At 41.3% G+C, this 22,477-nt stretch overlaps 2 protein-coding genes across 2 annotated transcripts in view; both read left to right on the top strand.

The window, feature by feature from the left end:
• Nucleotides 1-274: 274 nt before the first annotated feature.
• Nucleotides 275-11,388, top strand: rab32a (RAB32a, member RAS oncogene family). The gene is made up of 3 exons (XM_079571968.1): nt 275-792; nt 8,977-9,254; nt 10,935-11,388. The coding sequence occupies exons 1-3, from the start codon at nt 579-581 to the stop codon at nt 11,082-11,084; spliced, it is 642 nt and encodes a 213-aa protein (XP_079428094.1). The 5' UTR covers nt 275-578; the 3' UTR covers nt 11,085-11,388.
• Nucleotides 11,389-13,929: 2,541 nt separating this feature from the next.
• Nucleotides 13,930-22,477, top strand: part of adgb (androglobin) — a gene marked incomplete at its 5' end in the record, with an annotated part of 28,511 nt that continues 19,963 nt past the window's right edge. The window contains 8 exons of the mRNA XM_079572557.1: nt 13,930-14,000; nt 14,078-14,252; nt 14,359-14,448; nt 14,563-14,634; nt 14,845-15,021; nt 17,402-17,541; nt 19,543-19,629; nt 20,299-20,471. Of these exons, the coding sequence (XP_079428683.1) occupies nt 13,930-14,000; nt 14,078-14,252; nt 14,359-14,448; nt 14,563-14,634; nt 14,845-15,021; nt 17,402-17,541; nt 19,543-19,629; nt 20,299-20,471 (985 nt within the window). The remainder of the gene's footprint in view (nt 14,001-14,077; nt 14,253-14,358; nt 14,449-14,562; nt 14,635-14,844; nt 15,022-17,401; nt 17,542-19,542; nt 19,630-20,298; nt 20,472-22,477) is intronic.

Here is a 22,477-nt window from a genome sequence, read left to right as displayed (position 1 = left end):
AAGCTCAGATACAAACATATCCCAGTATGTAAACAAGGTGGCCTGTTCCTTTAAGCATGCCAGACACATAAGAACAAGTGCTTACTTATTAATTTACTTTCATAACAAGACAGTTAGCTTCCTATTTTCTTACTCCCAAATCAACCCCATAATGTTCTAAAGCACCATAATCTCAACCAGACGCTCAAGAGTGGATGCCTGATTATTCACCAAGTTAGAAATAAACGTAGGCAGTTTATGTGGTTAAAAGTGACCTACTGCTGTGTGCATGAGCTTGGGCGCACTGGAACGCTGTCGTTTTCACTGACATTTCCGGGTCTTATGACTTATCAGGTGGTAAGAGGAGGGAGGAGAAGAACAGAGGGTTGGCACTACACCGATGTAACTTGTAGCGTGTTCCCCACACACAGTTTGGTGTGACCCGTCCACGTCAATAGAAGCACGCCACAAGCGCAGGCTGGACACTATCCTGAAGGAAGCGTATGTGAACGGAAACAGGAGCAAGCGTGCGTCTTGAAAGTTGAAAGTTTGTTTAAACAATAAAACCGGGACGAGGCAGAGGCAGAGGCAGCAGAACCATGGCCGGGGGCTCTGTATCCGAGTGTAAGGAGTACTTATTTAAAGTGCTTGTCATCGGGGAGTTAGGCGTGGGCAAAACCAGCATCATTAAACGCTACGTGCATCAGCTCTTCTCGCAGCACTACAGAGCCACCATCGGAGTCGACTTTGCACTTAAAGTCATTAACTGGGACAGCAAGACGCTCGTGAGGTTACAACTGTGGGATATAGCAGGTAAGTTCACATATCTGGAAACTTTGCAACACTGTTTTGGTGACTTGGGGGGAATTTCCTTTTCAAAAGCCTTTTGCGCGCTGGTGCCAAACGTGACCATGAATTCCCCCTCTGCACAAAGAACCAGTTGATCACGTCTGTTTCCACTTTATGATCAGGCTGCTCATAATTGTCACTGGAATGTAGGTCACATTGTTATAACTGGCTAAACCCCGCCCCCAAACCATGCAAATGTCACTCTTATTATGCACCTAGTAGTTTCTTTTTGGGATAAAGCGGCATGTGGTACAAAACATGCCAAAAACCACACTGGGCACTAACAAGTCCTATATAAATTGCTGTAACAAAACACAAACTATATTAATAGAAGCAGTTTATTCAACACTTTGTACACAAAAATGTCTACATCCCCACTTATATCATATTTTAATAATAGGGATATGCGTTTTATCCTCCCACGTGACTCTACCGGCCCTTGTTTTTGCAGACTGCCCTGCCTTATGCGTGTATTTAGAAGCATGTGATCCAAGAAGAGCTGTTCTAAACCAGCCTCTCTCTCTCTCTCACACCAGTCTGTACATTCCTGCAGCTTGAGTAACCAAGTGTAAGAAAGTCAGAGCAGAGTCAACACACGCTTCTTACGCACAGCACCTTTTCCCTTTGTTTGTTTTCTGCACGTATTGATAACAACAATAATGAAGGTCTGTGTGTATTCTGCCACTTTATGTAAATGAAGTAACACTTAATAGTAAGGTGTTAGCCAGAGATGAGGCGGTTCAGATCCTGTACAGTCCAAAAAAACAGAACGGCTTTTGTGTTTTGCCTCAATCAGGACTCTTGTTTACCTGAGCCGGTACAGCCTATTGCCTGTTTGACAGATGAAAACTGCCATGACTCTTTTAAAAGTCATTTCTCATGTTTTAAGATTGTGCAACATTTGCTCACTGTCCTCAATCAAACAGGCGAGTGACACATCGGAGCAGATGGTGGGGCAGTGCTGCTTATAAGCACCTGCAGTCAGTGGAATGAATGGGGTGGTTACTTCATGTGTCAGGCTGCGGAGGGCGTGTCTGCTGTCACACTTCAGTGGACTGTGTAGGCTGCGAATGTCTCTTTACAGAATGGCAGGGGAGCAATACGATGAGCAGGTGTCCCTAACCCTAACCTCAACCAGAGTGTGCCGGTAGCAGCCTCCTTAATGCCCCTTCATTGCCAACTTCTACCATCCTATTCAAGAAAATGTGCGTTTAGGCAATGATTAGCTGCTTCTTCTACCACTTTCTGGCTGCTTGTGCAAGATGCGTCTGCCACAGCGGTTGTGCAAGTCGCAGTCAGACATGTCTCCATCAGAAGACGTTACCGGGGGAAATACCACGCATCAAGCTGGAGCACATTCTCTGACATGTAACCATCAGGCGTAACTTTACAGCTTTTGAAGGTCTATCTCTGGCCAATTTTAATCCCAGTGCATAACATAGTCCAGATGTAGGCATCGTCAAATTCAGTCCTTGGGCGTATTCTGTGTTGTCTTGTGGCCCTCGTGGTAAAAATGTGTTAAAAATATTGAAGACATTGGAATACAGAGAACGCCCAGGTTTGGGGAAGCTTACCCCTCCATCGTTTGACTAAGGGAAAAAGTCGTTCCACCGTCCTGCAAACTTTCTATTAATTTATTTTTGTAAGCCTTTATTTAAGCCTGTTGGTTCCATTGAGATTTGAGATCTCGCAATGATGCTATCTGTACCAATACAAACCCCACATTAGGAACAATATGTCGTTTGAGTGAGGATTACACTGACTCTGCATTATAAATAAAAACACATTTGTCCACACCTGATATACTATCTTATCAATATCTCTGTTCTTCGCGTGGATTACCTTTTAACAAGGTAGAAAAGGAGTAACTTAATGTCAAAGAAGATATGTGCTATTCAATGAACTAGTCAGTGGTCATAATGCTATGCTTCACTGACATATTGTTTAATTCAGTCACATATTTGGTTAGACTGTATAGCTTCTCATTACTCATCCCATCACTGTGGCCAAGCCCAGGGACATTCCTGGTTTAAAATAAATAAGAGTACGTTGGTGTGAAGGAAAGCTGGAGGTGTGTTTGCCAAGTCATTAGGATGAGCTATTAAGCCGTATAATCATGCTGAAAAAGAGGCGGAATGAGCTTTTTAGTGACACCGCAGTGCCTCCAGTCCAGTGTGGCTTGTCGTCTTTTACTAACCTTTATAGTGGTTCCAGTGGGTTAGGGATGATTATAATCACACAGACGGAGGGACCTGACCGCCTCCTCATCACCCTGAACTGCCTCTTTCTTCTGGATTTAGCCAAACCATTGGACAGGATAATTACAGAGCGAGAAACATGCACCTTGTCTGGGCTGATGCTGACACGGATTAGAGCAGCACAATAAACGGGAAATGGCAATATTACCGGCTGTATAAAATGAAATGCTAAGTTTTCAAACAAGTCATGAATGGTAAGTGGATGATAAGAAATATTGTTATAGTAATAGACCAATAAATAACCGCTATATTGTGTGAGCTGCACATTTAGGTCTGGAAAAAAAAAAGGTCTTCAAAGAACTAATAGTGACATGATGAAGTATGAGCTCACTTAGTCACCTCTGCTGTGATAAGCTGCAGGCCATTGATTACTTCCAGGCAATTTAGCTGCTATCAGTGTCCAGGCCTGTGTACTCTCAAATGTGGTGCAAACAATGTCACAGCATCATCTGTCACACAAGGATTAGATAGAAATGCGGGAAAGCGATACAACATTTATTCTGTGTTTTTGAAATCCCTCATTTATCGTGTCATTGTAACGGGAACAGTGTCGGAGCAAAATGTTGGGGTAGTCTTAGTCTGAAGGAAGTAATCCCAGTGAGATTCTTGGAGGGGCTCAGTCTCCACCCCACAGAAATCAAGTGAACAATCTCCAAATTACAAATATGTAATTAATGTGTGATTTAACTTGACTTGACTTGACTAGTATCTGGTTGTTTTGTGTTACTTAATATTTGTTTGTTCTGCCTTTGTGCATTTGTATTGCTTTAAACAGCAGTATTAGTAGTAAGTGCTTGTAGTAAGTCTTGCATTACCTCCTTGTCATAAAGGTTACAGATTTTCTCTCAATTCTCACTTTGTTTCTTGCTCTGGGCTGCAGTAATCTGGTGTAAATTCTCACATGCTGCGGCCAGGAATTTGAATGTGCCGGTCATGTGCTGTAACACGGGCTTTTTTGAAGCTTGTACCTTGAATACTGGACTCTGTGTGGGTTTTTTTTTTTCTTTTTCTTTCACTTGTTCTGGAAATCCTTATGCCTCCTGACCATGTAACCTTTCATGTGGGCTGAGGCTATTGACAGTCAGACTCTGGAATTCCTGTTGTAATTCAACTTTTGGTTTTGGTTTTGGCTTAGTTGCTGATCTTGTTTATCCCTGGCTTGTTCAGTCCTGCATTAGACCTGGTTTAATACATCTTGTTTGATCATTGTGATTTTAAACATAAGTTATAAGTGAGCATTATTGTACATCGATGGGTCTATGTACTGTATCATTTAACCTTTGGAGATCCAGGTTGATTGCAAGACATATGCAGTATACAGTGTTGCATTAATAATAAGCTGATTCTTTGCTGAATGGTGTTTTTAAAGCAGATCTTTTTTGAGATGGTGGTTTGTGCCTAAAGTTTCAGACATGTTCCATATGTACCTGTTTGTTTGTTTTTTTTCTAATACGCCTCTTGACGACAGGAACAGACCGCTGTTTCTACCCCTGTGTCTGGCTTGGACAGTTGCTATGGTTACCCACCCACGAGATCCAGCGATACGTTGGACCATAGATGAACCAGGGGCTGCTAGGGCGATGGATAATGATGTGACTTTTTCTTCTTATCTCGTTCACCCACACAACAAACAAGAGATGGTAGCAATGGCAGCAACTAGAACATTTGTTTCGACTTTTTTGATGTCCGGGTTCCTCATCTCGAATCTTCATCTTCATTATGCTTGTCAGAGCAGGTTTGTTGAGGTTTTAACCTTTTGGGCGCCAAAGTCACAAAAATGCGACCTGTGATTTTACAGAAAACAACAGGTTCTTGTACAAATGTTTGCTCCTGAACTCCATCAGAGGTTTATCAATGGCTCTACACACACAACAATATCCTTTTAAGGGTCAGAGTCATGCTCAGGACTGGTTGTAGTAGCCTACTGTTTATTTTTAACTTTATTATATGGATGTCCAAAAATGTATTTAATCTGGTGCCCAAACAATTAAGCAAAGAGTCAAATCCGCATATATGTTTAGTCCTGGTGGGTGCAACTCAGTCTTTGCAAATGTTGGTTTACATTTCCAGTAATCTTTGCATAAATACAAAAACCTAATGCTATTGGCAAATATTGTCATAGAGTAAAGTCTACTATAAAGTAATGTGCCACAGAGATTAACATGTGACATGTGGTCGTTTTTGGCTGATTGTTTTTGCAGTCTTTGTTACTGCCAGAGCTTATGTATCTGAGAGGACAATTGCCAAGGATTTGTTGATGGTGTGACTTGTTCTCAAAAGCAACAACGAATCTTTTATGGAGCAGTGATGTTTGCTTTGGCACTATGACAGTGTCATATCACTTTTATTGACACAGTCCTTGGGATTTCTCTCATTGAGTTCTTACTTTGATTTTACCCAAAATAAATGACCCATGATTAAAAGAGGACTTATTGAGCTGTACATTGTGTTTCCTATTGCTGCGTTTCAGGTGACATCACAGCGTGTGAAAGTGTAATGCAGATAATGGGAACAGCTGGCTCCTGCCCCCACATGGTAGTGTGACATCAACAACCTGAAAACAACCAGTAAAGTAAAAGACAGCAGAAGAGAACTCGTATAGACTAATAGACCCCCATGAATGCTTAAAGGGATATTTCAGGATTTTTGACATAGGGCCTCATCTCCTAGTTATCCAGAGTGTTGCTGGTACCTGGAGATATTTTTTTTGTAATTCATGCAGTTCTTATGTTTGAAGATAGAAAAATGTTTGGAATATAACTGACCTTGCATCACATGAATAATCGCATTTTGAGGGACTATTTTCTGGCAGATCACTCCGCCGCTGCGTAGCTTACACAAACACGAAGCAAATGCTGCTCAAATATAAGGTATTTTAAATGCAAAATGTTTAAAATGATTCTATCGACACAGACATTTATATGGTTAGTCTGGCGTTATAAGTGATTTGCCTCAGGTGCACTGTGGAGCGGGTCAGACTGTTTTCAAACCTAAGAACTGCATGAATTACAAAAAAAATATCTCCAGGTACCAGCAACACTCTGGATAACTAGGAAATTAGGCCCTATGTCAAAAACCCGGAAATATCCCTTTAATCATCATTATTTGTGTCTTTGGGATTTTAAGGTGCTTCCTGGTTGGAAAGATTATGTATGCGTGATGCTGCTTTGATAATTGAGATGGAGGTCTACATTAGAAACAATTACTAATAGTCTTGAGCCAAACATAATTTTGCTACACACATACATAGCCTGGCCAAGAATTCCAATAATTTCTGGTCTACTCTATCTATTCTCCTTCAGTCTATGAATAAAACATACATGCCGTTTTGAGTTTTCATCAGTATCTCATAATATTCCTGACCTGTCTTGTTGGATTAGTATTAGACATTCAAGACCAGCTCTAAATGTGATGTCCCATAGACTTCCCCCGTCTGTCTGTCTCTCTGTCTCTCTGTCTCTCTGTCTGTCTGTCTGTCTGTCTGTCTGTCAGCGAAATGCACAAGTTTACTCTTTCACTCTCCCCGCTCCTTTTCCCTCTGCGCTGTGTCTCCAGTGAATTCACCTGGGGTTATCTCTGCTAAATTTAGATTCTCAATTATGAGCAATTACTGTCAGGACTGGGGGGCCCCTTCGCGGATTCGCTGCACTGCGCCACATCCGATTGCAAAGTCAGGGAATGTGGAGAAAGATGCACTCGAGAGTTGGCCGAATATTCGGAGGTCCTGAATACAAATAGATTTCTAAAACATTCACAAACATTTACTATAAATATTATCTAATGAACGCTGCTTTATTCACGTATCCCTTCCCAAGTCTGTTATATCATATGGGTAAAGTTTATTCCGTAACTATGTTTTAAACCGTTCAAAACAAATGTAGAATGGACTGTGGCATAAAACTATTGAAAAGAGTAACCATACTTGGAGCTGCTAGCACTAGAGCTGCTCAAAAACGAAAGTACAATTTCATTCCAAACATGATGTGTCAGACGTTTGATGATTCATGGAGCCGGTCATGTGTGAGGTGTGCACACCTATCACCTGCTCAAGCCTGTCTGCCCGTCTTAAAGACAAAGTCTCAAACGCTAGCCAAGGAATTTGTTTTCAGAATGACAAATAAAATCTGAACCAACAAATGGCGGAATCACATAGAGATAAAATATGTTTATCTCTTTATAAATAAGATCCCAGGTGGACGTAGGGGATTTCGTTGTTAAATTAGCAAATTGCGACCATTCAAATTGGCAAATCCTCCAGCCCTACACACATGACAGACGCATAGTGGTTGTGTCAGATGATGTGTTGAAATCTTTTTAATCGGACTGTGAATAGAGTGCGTCATCACGAGTGATTCAACATGCCTATTTAAATCCTCTTTTTGGCTTCACTTCCTCATCCAGCACGCCTCAGTGCTCAAGATCTACTGATATGACATGATGCGTGACATATTTGTCTGGCATTTACTTTATTGCATCCAGAGTTGTGTTTATGCAAAAGAGCAGCTGACTGTTTCCCACGCAGGGCACAGGTCATTTACATAACCTCGTCCCAAGCCAGAAGTCTAAACTTCAAACGCACGAGACGGAAGCCGACTCAACAATTAGATCTAGCACGTAGAAAGTGAAAATGACACCCTCAACTACTCCCTTTTGCTGGATCGGCATGGTTGCGTTCCCACGTTGCATCACTAGATGTGCCACAGAAGCAGACGAGCCACCTCACAGGACACCTCCAACACACATCTGACCGACCTGCTCTGATGCAGCTGAAATCCTCATGAAATGTCCATGTCGTTTGTTAAATCATCCAATATCGAAGCAGGCACCGGGAGGCTGTGAGGCGTTCAAGGGTTGCGGGATAAAAAGCTAAAAATAACAACACAGACTTGCAGGTTAGCAAATAAATATACGTCTAAAAATATTGACTTTGCTACATCTCTTATTTATTTTGATAAATGAGATTTCCGTATGATCAGAGCAGCGTCGATCAGAGCAGCGTGTGGAGGGGAGTGAGGGGCGTAGGTGAGGGGGGGGCAGAGCAGGGTTCACTACAGACACCAAAAATACAAAACGGCATAGTTGAGGGCAGCTTTAATACGATCCAAATATCGTTTTTCTTATTTGTTCTGTTCTTAATTAATAGAGAGCTGGGGGGTAACAATAATTTGTTTTTGAGGAGGGCATGTCCTTGAGTTTTGGCTGGTTTTAGCAATAGGATCTGGCAACCCAACGTGTGGAGCTCATTCTGCAAGAAAAAAAATACAATAAAAGTGTATGTACTCATATACCAATAAATACCAATATATATGAACACAGAATCGTGATTGTTTATGCAAGATTAAATGAAATACCCTACAAACACGCATCTCGTCAAGGTGACCAATTTTTTTTCCACTTTTCACACCTGCTTGGGGCGGCTTTATTGCAATGGTGCATTTTTCTGAGAATCAAGAGGGTGACCGTTTTAGTCCTGCCTGAGCACATACTGTCCTTGTGTCGCTTAGGGAAGCACTTATCTCCCATTTGCCCTTTCCAGTCGTAATGTGACTGTTGCGACTGGTTCGCTGTGGCTGCTCCCCCTGAGTCCTGGAAAAATGAAGCCGCCGAAAGAGTGCTGGTATGTCGGCTAGACCACAAAGTACCATCTCATGACACATTTGACCCTCCGCATACCGTAGCGCCAGATCAAGATCAAATCAGGACTAAAATATCATGTGTAAACTAAATGATCTGATGAAATGAGTACAGTCTAGAATAGAATGACCACTGAAAATGTGAAGATAACTGCTATTTTTTCCCTTCATATTTCTTGGTCTGTACTCTGGCGTTTCAAAAGCTCGTATTTCCTTGGAAACATGAAGCAGCACCCTGAATATTTGTCTCTCTGCAGGTCAGGAGAGGTTTGGGAACATGACTAGAGTTTACTACAAAGAGGCTGTCGGCGCGTTCGTGGTCTTCGACATCACCCGAGGCTCCACATTTGAAGCCGTTTCCAAATGGAAGCACGATTTGGACAGCAAGGTGAAACTGGCCAACGGGAATCCCATCCCATCTGTGCTGCTGGCCAACAAATGTGACCAGAAGAAGGAGAGCACCAACAACACGGCGCTAATGGACAATTTCTGCAAAGAGACGGGCTTTCTGGGCTGGTTTGAGACTTCGGCCAAGGTGAGCAGTTCGCCACGGGGACCTGTGTTGAAAGGCTGTCCCGGAGCATGAAATGACAAGTTCAAGTTTAGCCTGCTTAGAGAATCTTGCGTCACAGGCTGTAATTCTTTAAGTTGGGTCACGCGAGTGGTGAGTGGATGAAATCTTGTTTTGCACTGTAGCGTGACTGTCATTCATGCCAAATTAGTTACAATTTACAGCCTTAATGCCTTCAAGTTGGCATTAAAACTACATGAAGAGAGTTTTGAGTTCATAGGTCATTATTAATAAAGACTCATGATCCACTGTCGGGTCTCAAACGACCTGTAGTAAGCCATAAGCTGTGTAAAGGGTGTTAGTGTGTACTTGTCACATACGTACTCCATGTTGATTCAACCTCTAGATTTCCCCTTCCCAAACCGGTTCTTGGGTTTCTTACCTTGTTCTAGATTGTAAGTTTACAAATTTACAAACATACCATGAGGGTTTGTAAAAAAACAAAAAGGCAAGGCTATTTTGTAGAGCACATTTCATACACAAGGCAATTCAAAGTGCTTCACAGTTGCATAAAATTGCAACAAGATTAAATCAATCCATAAAACATCCACACAAAAAATAATTAGTTGCAGTAAAAGGCAAGAGTGCAGATAAATACTTTCCATTGTAATATGCATGGGTAAAAAGAACTGTTTTCAGCCTGGATTTGAACATTGTCACAGTTGAGGCCTGTCTCACATCCTCATGAAGACTGTTCCAGGTTTTTTGCCTCACTGTGTTTATTATTGACTCTGGGAACCAGCAGGGGACCCCTCCCTGAAGTTCTCAGGGCCCGAGATGGTTCATACAGCTCTAACATGTCAGAGATGCAAATTACCATGAAACCATGAAAAGACTTGTACACAAGCAGAGCTGTTTTAAATTCTATTCTCTGAGCGACAGGAAGCCAGTGCAGAGACCGGAGCACTGGACTAATATGGTTGTATTTCCTGGTTCTTGTCAGGACTCGAGCAGCAGCGTTCTGGATGTACTGCAGCTCTAACAGTGAGCAGGCCCTTACAGTATCTAACCTGCTGGAGACAAATGCATGGATGAGTGTCTCTAAGTCTGGTTTGGCACTATTCCTCTGATCTTAACAGTGTTTTTTAGATGGTTAAAAAGCTGCTGATGTTATTGCTTTGATGTGGCTGTTTAAGTTCAGGACCATGATTACTCCTAGATTTCTTTTCTCCTTTTTTGGTTTTAGAGACTCGAGGTGACTGATAGCTTTCGCTTTGTGTCTGTGGGCCAAAAACAAAAAAACATCCAATCCAAGTCTGCACCGTAGAGCTGTGATATATGGTGCAATTAATACATATATTTCAATTAAGTTATATGAACTAATATGTAGCATAACAATACTGTAAGTTTGAGATGTTTTACTCGGATAGCATCATTGTGATGGCTAACTGCTAACAGTTATGATTATTTAACTGATAATTATTCAACCAAAATATTCAAACGTTACAAATTCATCACATCATCACATGAACTTCACATGAGTTTTCCGTTAGTGTCTAGTTTATGGCCACATGTGCTCTGCGTTAGAAGGGTGAATAAAGGATGATTTGGTCTCACTTTGAGAGGCACAATAATAATTATTATTATTTTGGCATTTTCCAACTCCGCTCTCATTTATGAGTATCCCCTCTCTCCCCCTCACAGGACAACATCAACGTGGATGAAGCCGCCCGGTTCCTGGTGGAGAATATCTTGGCTAATGACAAAGGCTTGCCCTACGAGGAGAGCAACGGAGACCGGATTAAACTGGACCAGGAGACTGTGGCTGCTGAGAGCAAATCGGGCTGCTGTTGACATTCATTTTATTCACACTCGACCAGTGCACCCCCCCACACACACAACAACTCCCCCACCCCAGACAACACGAGGAGCTGAAAACAATGTGCTTTCTGCTCCTCCACTCTCTCTGGTCTCCGTACTATAATCTCTTTTGAACTTCAATGATAGTAGGTCACAAGGCAGTGGTTTTATCTCAAATCTCTGTAACTGCAAACAAAGTTATCAAGATTTGAACGACTTGGTGCTAAGTGAAGCACTGGACTGGACTCACCACTTACAAGCGTGGATCATATAGCAACACAACAAGTAAAAACAATGTCTTAAAATGGGACTTGTTTTTTGTATTCAGCTGTTTCTGAACAAATTTCAATGGGAATTGCCGTTCAGCATTGTTTAAATGTGTCAGTGATGTCGAGTATTTTGTACAGAACTAAAAAAAGCATATTTTTAAAAAGGTATGTCATACATTCGGGTACCACATTGACTTGAACATACACAATAGGAAAGAATAGTGTTTTCTCCACCAGTATGAAAATATGGGGACATCTGGTGTGTTTTTATATTTTGTTTTGTTCTTGCATTATGTAATGTAAAAAAAAAAAAGAAACGAACTGTGTTGTACATAAGGATTTGAATCTGTTGTTTGATTAGATATGAAGGATTTATTTAAAATTGGGTGAGACAGAGATTACAAATGAACATATAAAGAAAGCTCCCTGTGGAAAAAAATAAACGTTTTAGCATAATTTGTGTTGGTCTTTTGCTCGACTTTGTAAAAATATAAATGGTACAATGTGATTAGGTGGTTTAGTAGGCTTATACATTACTTTTGTGCATTTTTTTTTCAAACTTGTATTGTATACCATTAATAGCTCAATATCCAGGCATAGTTGTGTAAAGCTGCATGTGTAAAAAGCATAACTCTGCTGATGTGTGAGTTGGACCGGGCCATGTGACTCCACTCAAGGAACTGTGATAGTCATCAGACTCTGACCGCCTCATTGTTATGGAGCTGTGGCATTTCAGTGTAATCAGTTACAAACTTTAATGAAAGTAATGATGGAGACAGAGGGTAATCTCTAACACTATTGTGTACGGTACATATTAGTCATGCACATTCAATTCACATTCTATAATCGCTGACTTTATCAAACTAGTATGGATTAACATTAGTCTCAAATAAAAGAGATGTCCTGGGCCAGGTTCTAGCAAAAGGAAACAAGCACATTTCCTTGACAGGTTTTTGTGATGCATAATCACCTGACAGTATTGTGTGTTTATTCGCCCTTTCTGTAGGTTTTCTTAGATTGTGGTATGTCTTGTGTCTTCTTTTTTAGCAAAATGATTGTTCATATTTTTTTTTAAATCACTTAAGCCCATGATGGTGATTAATGGATTAAACAAACGGCAAGGCTTGGCGGTTGAATGGGAAAATAGTGCATGTAGAGATATCAATTAAACACCTTTCTTATTATGTTATTACAGAAAACACCGTGTTTCAAGTTTTTCTTTTATTGCTTTCAGATGAAAACGCTATTGGCAGTGTTTAGGAGAATACTTTGAAATTGTATTTAGTTACAGAAAACTGAATACTCGCCTTAAAGCGTACTTAGTAACATACTCCGTTGCTTTGTCTAGTTAAAGTAATGTATTCTAAATTCATTGATTTGCATAATATAATTGCATAAATGCGGCATATGATTAAGATGTTTAGGCTACACTTGTTAAACGCCTGTACAGTAATTAACTTCTTTGCCACTAGTTTGAAATAAAAAAAAACACTTTGCAAATGCGCACAGCCCAGAAAGACGGAGCTAAACGTTTCTTCGGCTGTTTTGATCCTTTTTTTCTTCTTAATGCTATGATTATGAAACTGAAATTTAATTACTGAGTACTTTGATGTATTCCTTTGATATCAAGGTTGACCAAAATGAGTATTCTAAATATGTATTCTAAATACATGTATACAGTTACCCAACATTGGCTATAGGCCAGGGGCGGACTGGCCATAGGTCCATGTAATGGGGTCCAGCAGCACCCCATTACAGCCCTTCTGTGCTATAATGGGGTGCTGCTACCCGGTCTTGCAATTGCACAGCGAAGCAGCAAAAAAAATCAAAAAAAATCTCTATTCTATTTGTTTAACAGCTCTGTTGTTCATTGGTGACACAGCAATTGCGCAATAAAAAATAGGCCTATTATAAATTGATGTCAAAATATGTGGACGCGTGTGTTTACACTAATTTTGGCCGGGCTATTCAGAGTCCAGGGCCGTTTTTTAGTCCCAGTCCGCCCCTGCTATAGGCTATATTTTGTGTCTATAAAATCTGAATAATAAATGACGGTTTGTTGAAAAATCTCTATGAAAATATGAAGCACATAACTAGAAAACGTGGTGCCTTTGTTTACCACCTTTTGAAAAAAGAAAAAAAAGCATTTTGAGAAAATGTCCCTGGAAGTTACCATTCAGCAAGCAATCAATGAGGACACGCTTAATCAGTGCAATAATTAAACATCTTATTGTGAAGACTTTGTAAAGGCTTTTTTTCTCTCTTTTTTCCAGGTGAATGCAGCTTGCATAGTCAGAGAGTAAACAGTCTTATAAACACTCTTGAGAGCGTTGTGCTAAATTAGCCCTAGTCTATAGTCTGGACATGGACATGTACTGTAAATAAAACACAGGCTATGATGTATAATAACATGCTCTGGATATCATTCACGCTCACACGCGGCCGCTCCAGAGGCCCCGCCCCCTTCGCTGCTTAGCAACGTGAAAACTTTCAGCACAGAGGAGCTACAGCAATACGCGGTCTCCACATGAGCATCTATTCCTCTTTTCACTCTTGTCAGCGGGAATAAAATGTCAAGAACCAAAGGAAAAAAAGAAACATCGTCCAGTAAAGTGTCTGTAGCTGACCGGCAGGCAAAAGTGTGAGTTAACATGACGTTTAGATGCTCTAGCTAGCGGTTCAACAAGTAGCCACCGCTGTTGTTTGTTGTGTTGTCAGTGGCGGGTCCGCTGCTGCATCCACGGAGAACATTGGACAGGTGCCATGGAGGAGCAAAATTCCCATTTGGCCAGAGTGGAACGAAGCAGAAATCAACTTGGAGAAGTGGGACTCAGCTAAAACCGAGGAGGGGAAACCAACGAGAGGATCAAACACCAATGTGCACACTGCCCCGGTAGCCCACATCAATAATAAAATACTGCCTTTGCCATTCTGTTCTCGCCTTTTTAAAATTATATTTGTGTATGTGTGTGTGTTTTTTTTAATGGACATATTTAAAGCCGTTCTTTGAAAACCCTGATGGTAAAGTTCCCCTGCCTGCGGTTCTAAAGGTGCACTCATGGAAGAGACCCACTGAGTTCATTACCAAGGTAAATGAAAAGCATTGTAGCATCTAATCCAGTTACAAAAGCCATTGTCAACAGGTCATTCCTATAGTTGACAGTTACGCTCTCACTGACTATATATACAATGTTTTCTTTTAGACTCCAACTGTGGTTGAAAATCACAGCACCTTTGACCTTCTCTCCTTCAATGACCACCTGATGCGCAGTGAGGTGGGCTTGTATTTATTAAGATCCCGCTGGCTTCCCATCACCCACATTGATTAACACTTGTGTTGTATAATTCAGTTGTCTTGAGTGAGTGTCGCAGATAAATGACCGTGTGTAATTCAATGCCCTTTTGAGTGAATGGATGAGAAGTCTGATCGATGCAGTGACTGGATGGCAGTTGCACTCATAATGACACCTTTTTCTGTTTCGAAGCTGATGAGATGGATCATCAGTGAGATTTACATACTTTGGACACACTGCACGAGCGCATCGCCAGACCAGAGCTCATGGAAGCCCTGGGAGCACATCTATTCACTCTGCAAGGTCACGAATGGTCATGTACCACTCTACAATAGCTATGGCAAATACGTGGTCAAACTCTACTGGATGGTGAGACCCGCTCTTCCTTCTCTTTCAACATACTTTTGAGACATTTCTACGGTTTAACTTACCCTGTCATTATCAATGAGCTGTTTGCCTCCTCTGGTCTTGTGTCACAAGCACGCATGACAATGAGCTACTTCTATTTGATCTACAGTTTGTGTTCCAAGATTTTTGCTGATAATGACCAACATCTAAACTATTTTCCCTGTAGTTAAACAGTATATATGGCATGTGCTGAATCTTAAGCTTGTGTGTACTGTTATATGATGAGTGGGCTGTTAAATACCTTCATGAAAGCCTGGATAAATGAAGTGGTTTGAGACACTGTTCACTTTATACTGTCATTGAGTAAAAAACCTCCTCTTTCCCAATAGATTACAATCAATGACACCAGGCAGTTTTCTCTCTTCCGAACAGAGACAGCAGAGGAGTAGTGAACAGACTGAGGGCAGGAGGGGGAAGGGATGAGAAATCCTTATCCAGTGAGAGCTCAAATCATACAGTCTCAGTCTGCCACTTCCACTGCTGTGCCCCAAAGAGCTAAGACTTCATGTGTATCCTGATGAATAGATAAGGCTTATCTCGAGTCGGATGCTTTTTAGTGAACAAAGCTCAGACTGGATAGATGCATCTGTTGGTCTGTCAGGAGTAAAAACTATGTTTTGGTTCAGTACCTAGTAAGGCAGCCTGCTTCATCGTAATTGGACCAATATCGGAATTGAATTAACAAATACAATATCCTCTGCAAATTAACCTGCCTTTGTGGGGGTTTTGTTGCGTATCAATCCTGCAAGCCAATCTTTTTTTGTTTTGTTTTTGGCCTTTACTAGCATGTTCTGAAATGCATGTATTTCTTGTATTAGTTTTGCTGTTTATGTTTCTATTCTCCGATCTTAATGCACCTGGATTAAAAATGTCCACAGTGAACCTCGATTTTTAGCTCAGATGAAAAATCTACACAAACAGAAAATCTAAAATAGATATTTTTCCCAAATCAAATATGTGAAAAATGTTATTGTTTTAGTCCTATTAAGGAACATTTCCAATAAACCAGGATTTTCATCTTGAAAATGTCGCATGACAGAACTGTAATCAGCCATCATCCCCATGCCAACTATAGCACGCTAACAGATGGTTGTTTAGATGGCACTAAGCACTAACCCCCCCAACCCCCTTTGTGCTTCTTGCCAATAAGCTTTGTCCTTTTGATCCTTTATTGTTCCTCCATCTTATATTTTAATCTAGCCCTCAATATTATCTCTCTCTTCATCTATGCCTCCTTCTCCCAGAACGTGTCCTTTGAGTTTTAGCACTCAAGCAAACAGCTCCAGCTCTCCAAATATAACGATTTTGACGACTTACTGACTCACGAGAAATAGACACCGAGCTCCCATAGCATGAGTGCATTTAGTTTGGTGGGTAAACAACAACACGCGCAGCTGTGAACAGATGAGATTACTCCCTGCTAGTGCTGCAGTGTGACAGCGCTGTTAATTGACCACGGCAGACTGAGCATATGACCACTTGCATCACACAGGGCTCGAGTAGCCTCAAATATCTGGATATTCAAAATGTGTTTAGATTTCTGTTTATAATGCGTTATTGTAGGGTAATCCATGGAAAAAAGTAATTCATAACATTTGTTCATCAGACTGTTTCATAAAAAAGAAGATATCTGAACTGAATGGGCATTAGGATTCATCATGTCATCACTTTGCAAAGGGAAAGAACCAAACAGAGTTGGGCATTATAACCAATTGTATTTTTTTTTAATGCGATATTCATCAATGCCGCCCATTGTGGTGTTTGTGCTTCCTGTCATGTGATCTCCAGCTGGTGAGAGCACAGCTGACTACAATTAACCCCATCAGCTGAGGATAAATCGAGTTACAAGTGCGGTTACATGTGTCACATTCATCTCACACCACTTTCTTTTACATGTTGTTGCTGAATATAGTTCTTTTGCAGAAGTCCCCATGTGTTTTTCCTTTAACCTCTTACCCCCGCCACCCTCTAGTTTGGCTTTACCCAAATCTGAAGCTTCTTGGAATAATTGTGTCAATATAGCGACAGAAACAAGAAGAAAACGAGGATGAAAAGGTGGCGGAAATGAGGATGAAAATGCGGCAAAAAAAAGGGAAAAGAGAGCATCAGAAAAAAAAAGGTTAAAAAATGTGATATTAGTAGGTCTGAGCTTTAAAATGAGGTTTTAGTCGGTTAAGGCGTGGGGCAAGAGCTGTGTTCGCAAAAGTGTCTTATCAGAAGGAGGACCTCAGTGAATTTGCATCTAAATTTTGTCCAAAAATCGGATATAAAAAGACACAGCTGCAACAAAAATGCTGTTTTCCCGTTTTTGATTTTTCACCGATTTCCTTTTCTTTCCCAGGGCTGTTGGAGGAAGGTAACAGTGGATGATTCAATGCCTTTTGATGAAGGCAACAAACTGCTGCTCCCTGCCTCCACATGTTCGTCAGAGCTGTGGCCAATGCTGTTATCCAAAGCCCTGATTAAACTGGCCAACACAAAGTAAGTTCACTTTTTATTTCAGGACAAGAATCCGCCGAGGTGATTAGTATATTTGCTAGAAAATGGATGCTCGCATGCAATAAGAAATCGTATGCAAACAAATCAGCATCCATTCCTGAAGCACTACCTTGTAATCTCCTCGACGACATGATCCGGTCATGTGTCTGTCGTCTGAGCCCCCCGCAGAGTCCACTTTGCTGACTTGCTTAAACCTGCGCCTGACCTCATGTCCACGAGGCTGTTGACAGACAGGGAGTGTGCCTGTCTGTGATGGGGCAACATGGCGTGTGTAAAGGTGGCTGTTCCTGGGGCTGAGACATTAATGTTTCATCCCCAGACAGGAGACAAAGGAGCCCCTCCTAATAAATCATTCAACGGCCGTCGTCAAAATTCTTCACACAGGGCTAACTTTGCCCAGGTGTTTTGAATGTGTTGCGTCTTTATGCTGTTCTTCCCCTTTTTCGAATGGAATTAGGCTTCGCTGTTGTTCTGTTGATTTTACTTCCTCAGGCATCTCGACAGTAAATACGCATGTTTGTGAAAGATCTCATTCGCCCAGGAAGTATTCATCGTAGGGAAGATAAATGGTCGACTGGACTGGATTGGTTGAGGATGTTTTGCTTTTATACACAGAAGCTGAACGATACCTTTTTCGATACCTATTCTAAAATATTTGTCACATTGAACCATAAAACAGATTAATAATGTTAATTCATCCCTTTTCCTTCCATTTTATTTATTTTGCGTTTGTATCATTTGTTGGAGGTGAAACTTCCTTTTTTACTACAAAAGTGCTGAAATAACACTCCAAGTTTTTCTTATTTTTTTTAATTATTTCGCCCACTTTTAACCAATTTTTTCCACATTTTCCCCCAAAATTTTCCATATTTTTTAAAAGTTGCTTATGAGCTAAAGACATTTGAAACCTACACATTTCTTCTTCTGAAACACTGAAGAGGCACCAAAAGCCCCTACACCTGCAGCACAGTGGAGGCGTCACAAGAAGCACAATAGGAAACAGGGAAGGGACAATCAAGGAGGTATCCGGGCAAGACTCAAAGCTAAACCACACATGTCTTCTATTGTTCTGGCTAATGGACGTTCACTGGAGAATAAAACAGATTAACTACTAAGCTCTTCCCAGAAGATGGTGAAAGACTGTTGTGGAGCGGAGGGAGCTGCGAAGGAGGAAGAGGAAGGAGGTGGTGGAGCTGACCAGTGCAGGACACCACGCTCTGAAAAAAGGGACAAACCCAGGAGGCGGGGCAGCCAGCCAGGTTCCCTCCGAGTGCTACGGTTTCCTCTACCTCCAAAAACATGCTGCTCAGGTCGGCCCACAGCAGCCCAGGACTAACACCTGAACACAATTTCGTTGTACGGTTGTACAATGACAAATAAATACTACTTACTTTTCCCTAAATTTCCCCCAATTTTTTCCCACTTTTTGCCCTCAGTTTTCCCCCCTTTTTTTGTAAAGATGTAAAGATTTTATATTTCTTTTTGGCCCCACTTCTGTGTAAAGAAGCAAAGCATCTGCAACTCAACCAACCCAGTCCGGTGGAACGATTTAGCTTCACTACGACTCGACAGTAAAACAGTAAAGTTGGACATATCCCAGGGGGACCAATTAAAACCTCTGTAGCCGAACCAAAAAAAAAGCATGTGACCTGGCAGCACTGTTCTCACGTTATTATGTTTGAAAGGCCTAATATTATTAATTTAATTTCCATCTTTGAAACTCTCCTGGACTTACTTAAACGCTAATAGAGCATGAATTCCTATGTGACAATGTGGTTTCAACATCGGGAAAAACTATTTTGTTATTTGCTTTTTGTCAGTTGCCTGGGAAACAAGACAAACTACTCGAGCTTATTGTTTACAAGTACATGCTCACAACCCTACAATTTCATTCTCAATTAGTCAAATAGTGGGCTACATTTGTCAGGATTTTATTTGCTATGCAACACGCTAGGTGTTAATTATTCTGTCTGAACCTTGCAGTGCCCTCACTGAAATGAGCGGAGAGGTGGGCGAGTTCACCTTCATCCCTGCACTCACCGGATGGGTCCCAGAAATTAGTCCCATTAAGTAAGTCTGGCTTTACTGTATAGTTCCTTCATTCAAAAACAACGCATTGCTTTTAACTTTTCCCAGGTTTAGCTTTTTTTTTTTTTTAGTTTGACACAATCTGCTTGATGTTCATAATTTTCATATTTCCTTCTAATTATACCGCAGCTCTATTTCAAGGGGATTCTGTCATTACCGTCTGCTGCTTGAGTCTGCCTGCAAACATTGCAAGCGAGCGTAATGGAAACAGGTAGACAATAGGGTTTGACATGCTGCACGGCGCGGGGAAATCTCAGCTTGTCAGAGATGAAGCACTAATGGGGCAGCAGCGTTTTGCCGTGGAGTCGGGAGTGTAATTCTGCGCAGCTCAGCAGGTTAGGCGCTGTTAGCTGGCAGCCTGGGGAATCTATCAACACATGCAGATGCCCCGCACATGTCTGTTTGTGTTACAGATTGATTCACGGAGACGCCCTGCTCTCTTGTACCTCACACAATCACAAGTTTGCAGACAGATAATTACAAAATAACTCTTTTAAATGATTCAAATTGTTTGCTTCGCCATCGGTGGCTTTTACCCACAAGTTTCAATCTGTAACATTCCAGCCCAACTCCATAATCTTCACCAAACACCCCAGTCATTGTAACTCGGGCAGCAGATAAGCGGTTTCTCCTCTCTCCCACTTACTATAGATCGACAGGCTTGGGGAAAGTGTGGGATTTTCTGCGAGATGCCATTCTTACATTCAGCTACCCAGATGAAAGTGGCGCGGAGTCTAGACCTCCGACGGCAGCCTCATCGGTGGGGAAGGACTCCAGCCTGAGCAAAACAAACAGCCAGAGTCAGGAGTGTGAGAAAAGGAAAGGTCAGTAGTACAAACTCCACAGACCATTATACACACACACACGCGCGCCCAAACATAAACTCCAATTATGTGCGGCGCTTGCATGTTTAATGGGGTGCGTCAATTAAATCAGGCCACTATTAGGCTATAATCACCGCTTTGCACAAAATGTCACTATTACGTGCTTTTTTAGCTTATCAACAAAGTGGTTCTGAATTGTTTTTGTACAGCATTTACAGGAATTCATATGCCGTATTTCCCTGACTATAAGTCGCTTCGGAGTATCTCTCGCACCAGCCAAAAAATGCATAATGAAGAAGAAAAAACATATATAAGTCGCACCAGCTTTGACAAGTACCTGGGATGGAGGCGTAACTGTCCTGGACAAGCCTCTCCCGGCAGCACGTTGTTCAAGCACCCATTTGCGAACTCGTTCCTCTAGCTGTGGCCATCTAGCTTTTAGCTCGCGATTAGCTTTTTTTTTTTTTTTCTTCATTGCAGTAAGAGTAACCTCTGCTCTTCGCCAGTCCCTCACAAGTTTCTCACTCACTCCAAACTTTCTTTCTGCTGCTCGATTACCATTTTTGAAGCTAGAGCGTAAAGAACAAACATGTGAAATTTTATATTTTGATGTATAAGTCGCACCTGAGTATAAGTCGCACCCCCAGCCAAACAATGGAAAAAAGTGCGACTTAGAGTCCAGAAAATATGGTAAAGACCAAACAAAGGCTAGTTATTTTGACATACATTACTGTTGCAGCATTGCTCCATTAAAGTTATGAAATGGGAAGAATTTGGATTTTAAATGCGTTAGAAAAGGGTTAGGAATGAGTTGACCATTGAAAATTTGGTCACCTAACCATCTTTCATTATTTGTAAACAAAAAATATCAGATATAGGTAAGGTAATTGATGTGCAAAGTTTTTCTCCTAATACTAAAGGGAAAACAAACGTATCACTCAATTTGTGGAAACGGATGCCATACTTTTTGCCAGTTTTTGTTGCATTTGCATTGGCTCATCAGTTACAGAGATAATATCAAGAAACAGCTAAAGGCAAATTCTGCCATATACCTCGCTAGAATTTCCCAGTTCCCAACCCAATAGCGGATTTAGCCTAAAATCTACGGTCAACATTTGATCCCGCATGCCATTGGTGATTGTATACATTCCATATAAAGACCACTCAAATGTGAATACAGCAGTAGTAAATCTATATTTGCCTCTTCTATCCATAATTCATCTTGTGTGGAGCAGGGATGAATATTTTATTGCCAAACCTGCACTCAATTCAATTTGCCCGTACACTTACCATCTACATGTCACTATCATTATCAAGACTCACCAAACACATTAGAACACCCTTTGTTCAATTAGCTGTTCAATGGGCTTCAAATGCGGTCAGCAAATTTTAGCTCTTGCATTATGTAGCGCACTGAGGTTTATTGCATTTATGGTGGAGAATAAATAAACCAGCAGGGGGAGCTGCGGTTAGGTGAATTATTTCATGTCCCCGCAGGGCAAAAGAGCCTCCCCGGTCATGTGTGTTCATCTGACGAGGTGTCCTTAAAAGTGGGCACAATGTTTTTTTGAGGTCAACGCTGTGCTATTTCTACATGCCAAATAAAAGGACTTCTTTATTACTATTATGTATTGTTTGTTGCTACTGTTTTAACCTCTTCACTCAACCTCAGTCGCTTGGGTACAGTTCCAGCTTGTTTCCTGTAATTAAACTGCCAGAGATTAGCATAATGGGATGACATGCACACATAAAACCTAATGCTGTAGGGAGATGCATTGATGTTGTGTGGTTACGAGCGCACACTACACGTTTCTCGCCCATTGTTTTTTGCCAATGAACATTCCTAAACCCAAATGCATAAATCAGAGCGCAGAGCAAGGGAGCCACTTTTCTGTTCAATTCTTAATGCGTAGCCTTTATATTTCCCTAGCAGCACATCTATCTCATCTCTGCACATTCCTTCAAATTGATTTTCCATGTCTCCTGGCCTATGTGCTTCATATATG

The sequence above is a fragment of the Gobius niger genome (assembly GCF_951799975.1).
Source record: "Gobius niger genome assembly, chromosome: 15".
Classification (NCBI taxonomy): domain Eukaryota; kingdom Metazoa; phylum Chordata; class Actinopteri; order Gobiiformes; family Gobiidae; genus Gobius; species Gobius niger.
The sequence above is the reverse complement of the archived record's forward strand: the minus strand, read 5'-3'. Positions and strand labels throughout refer to the sequence as shown.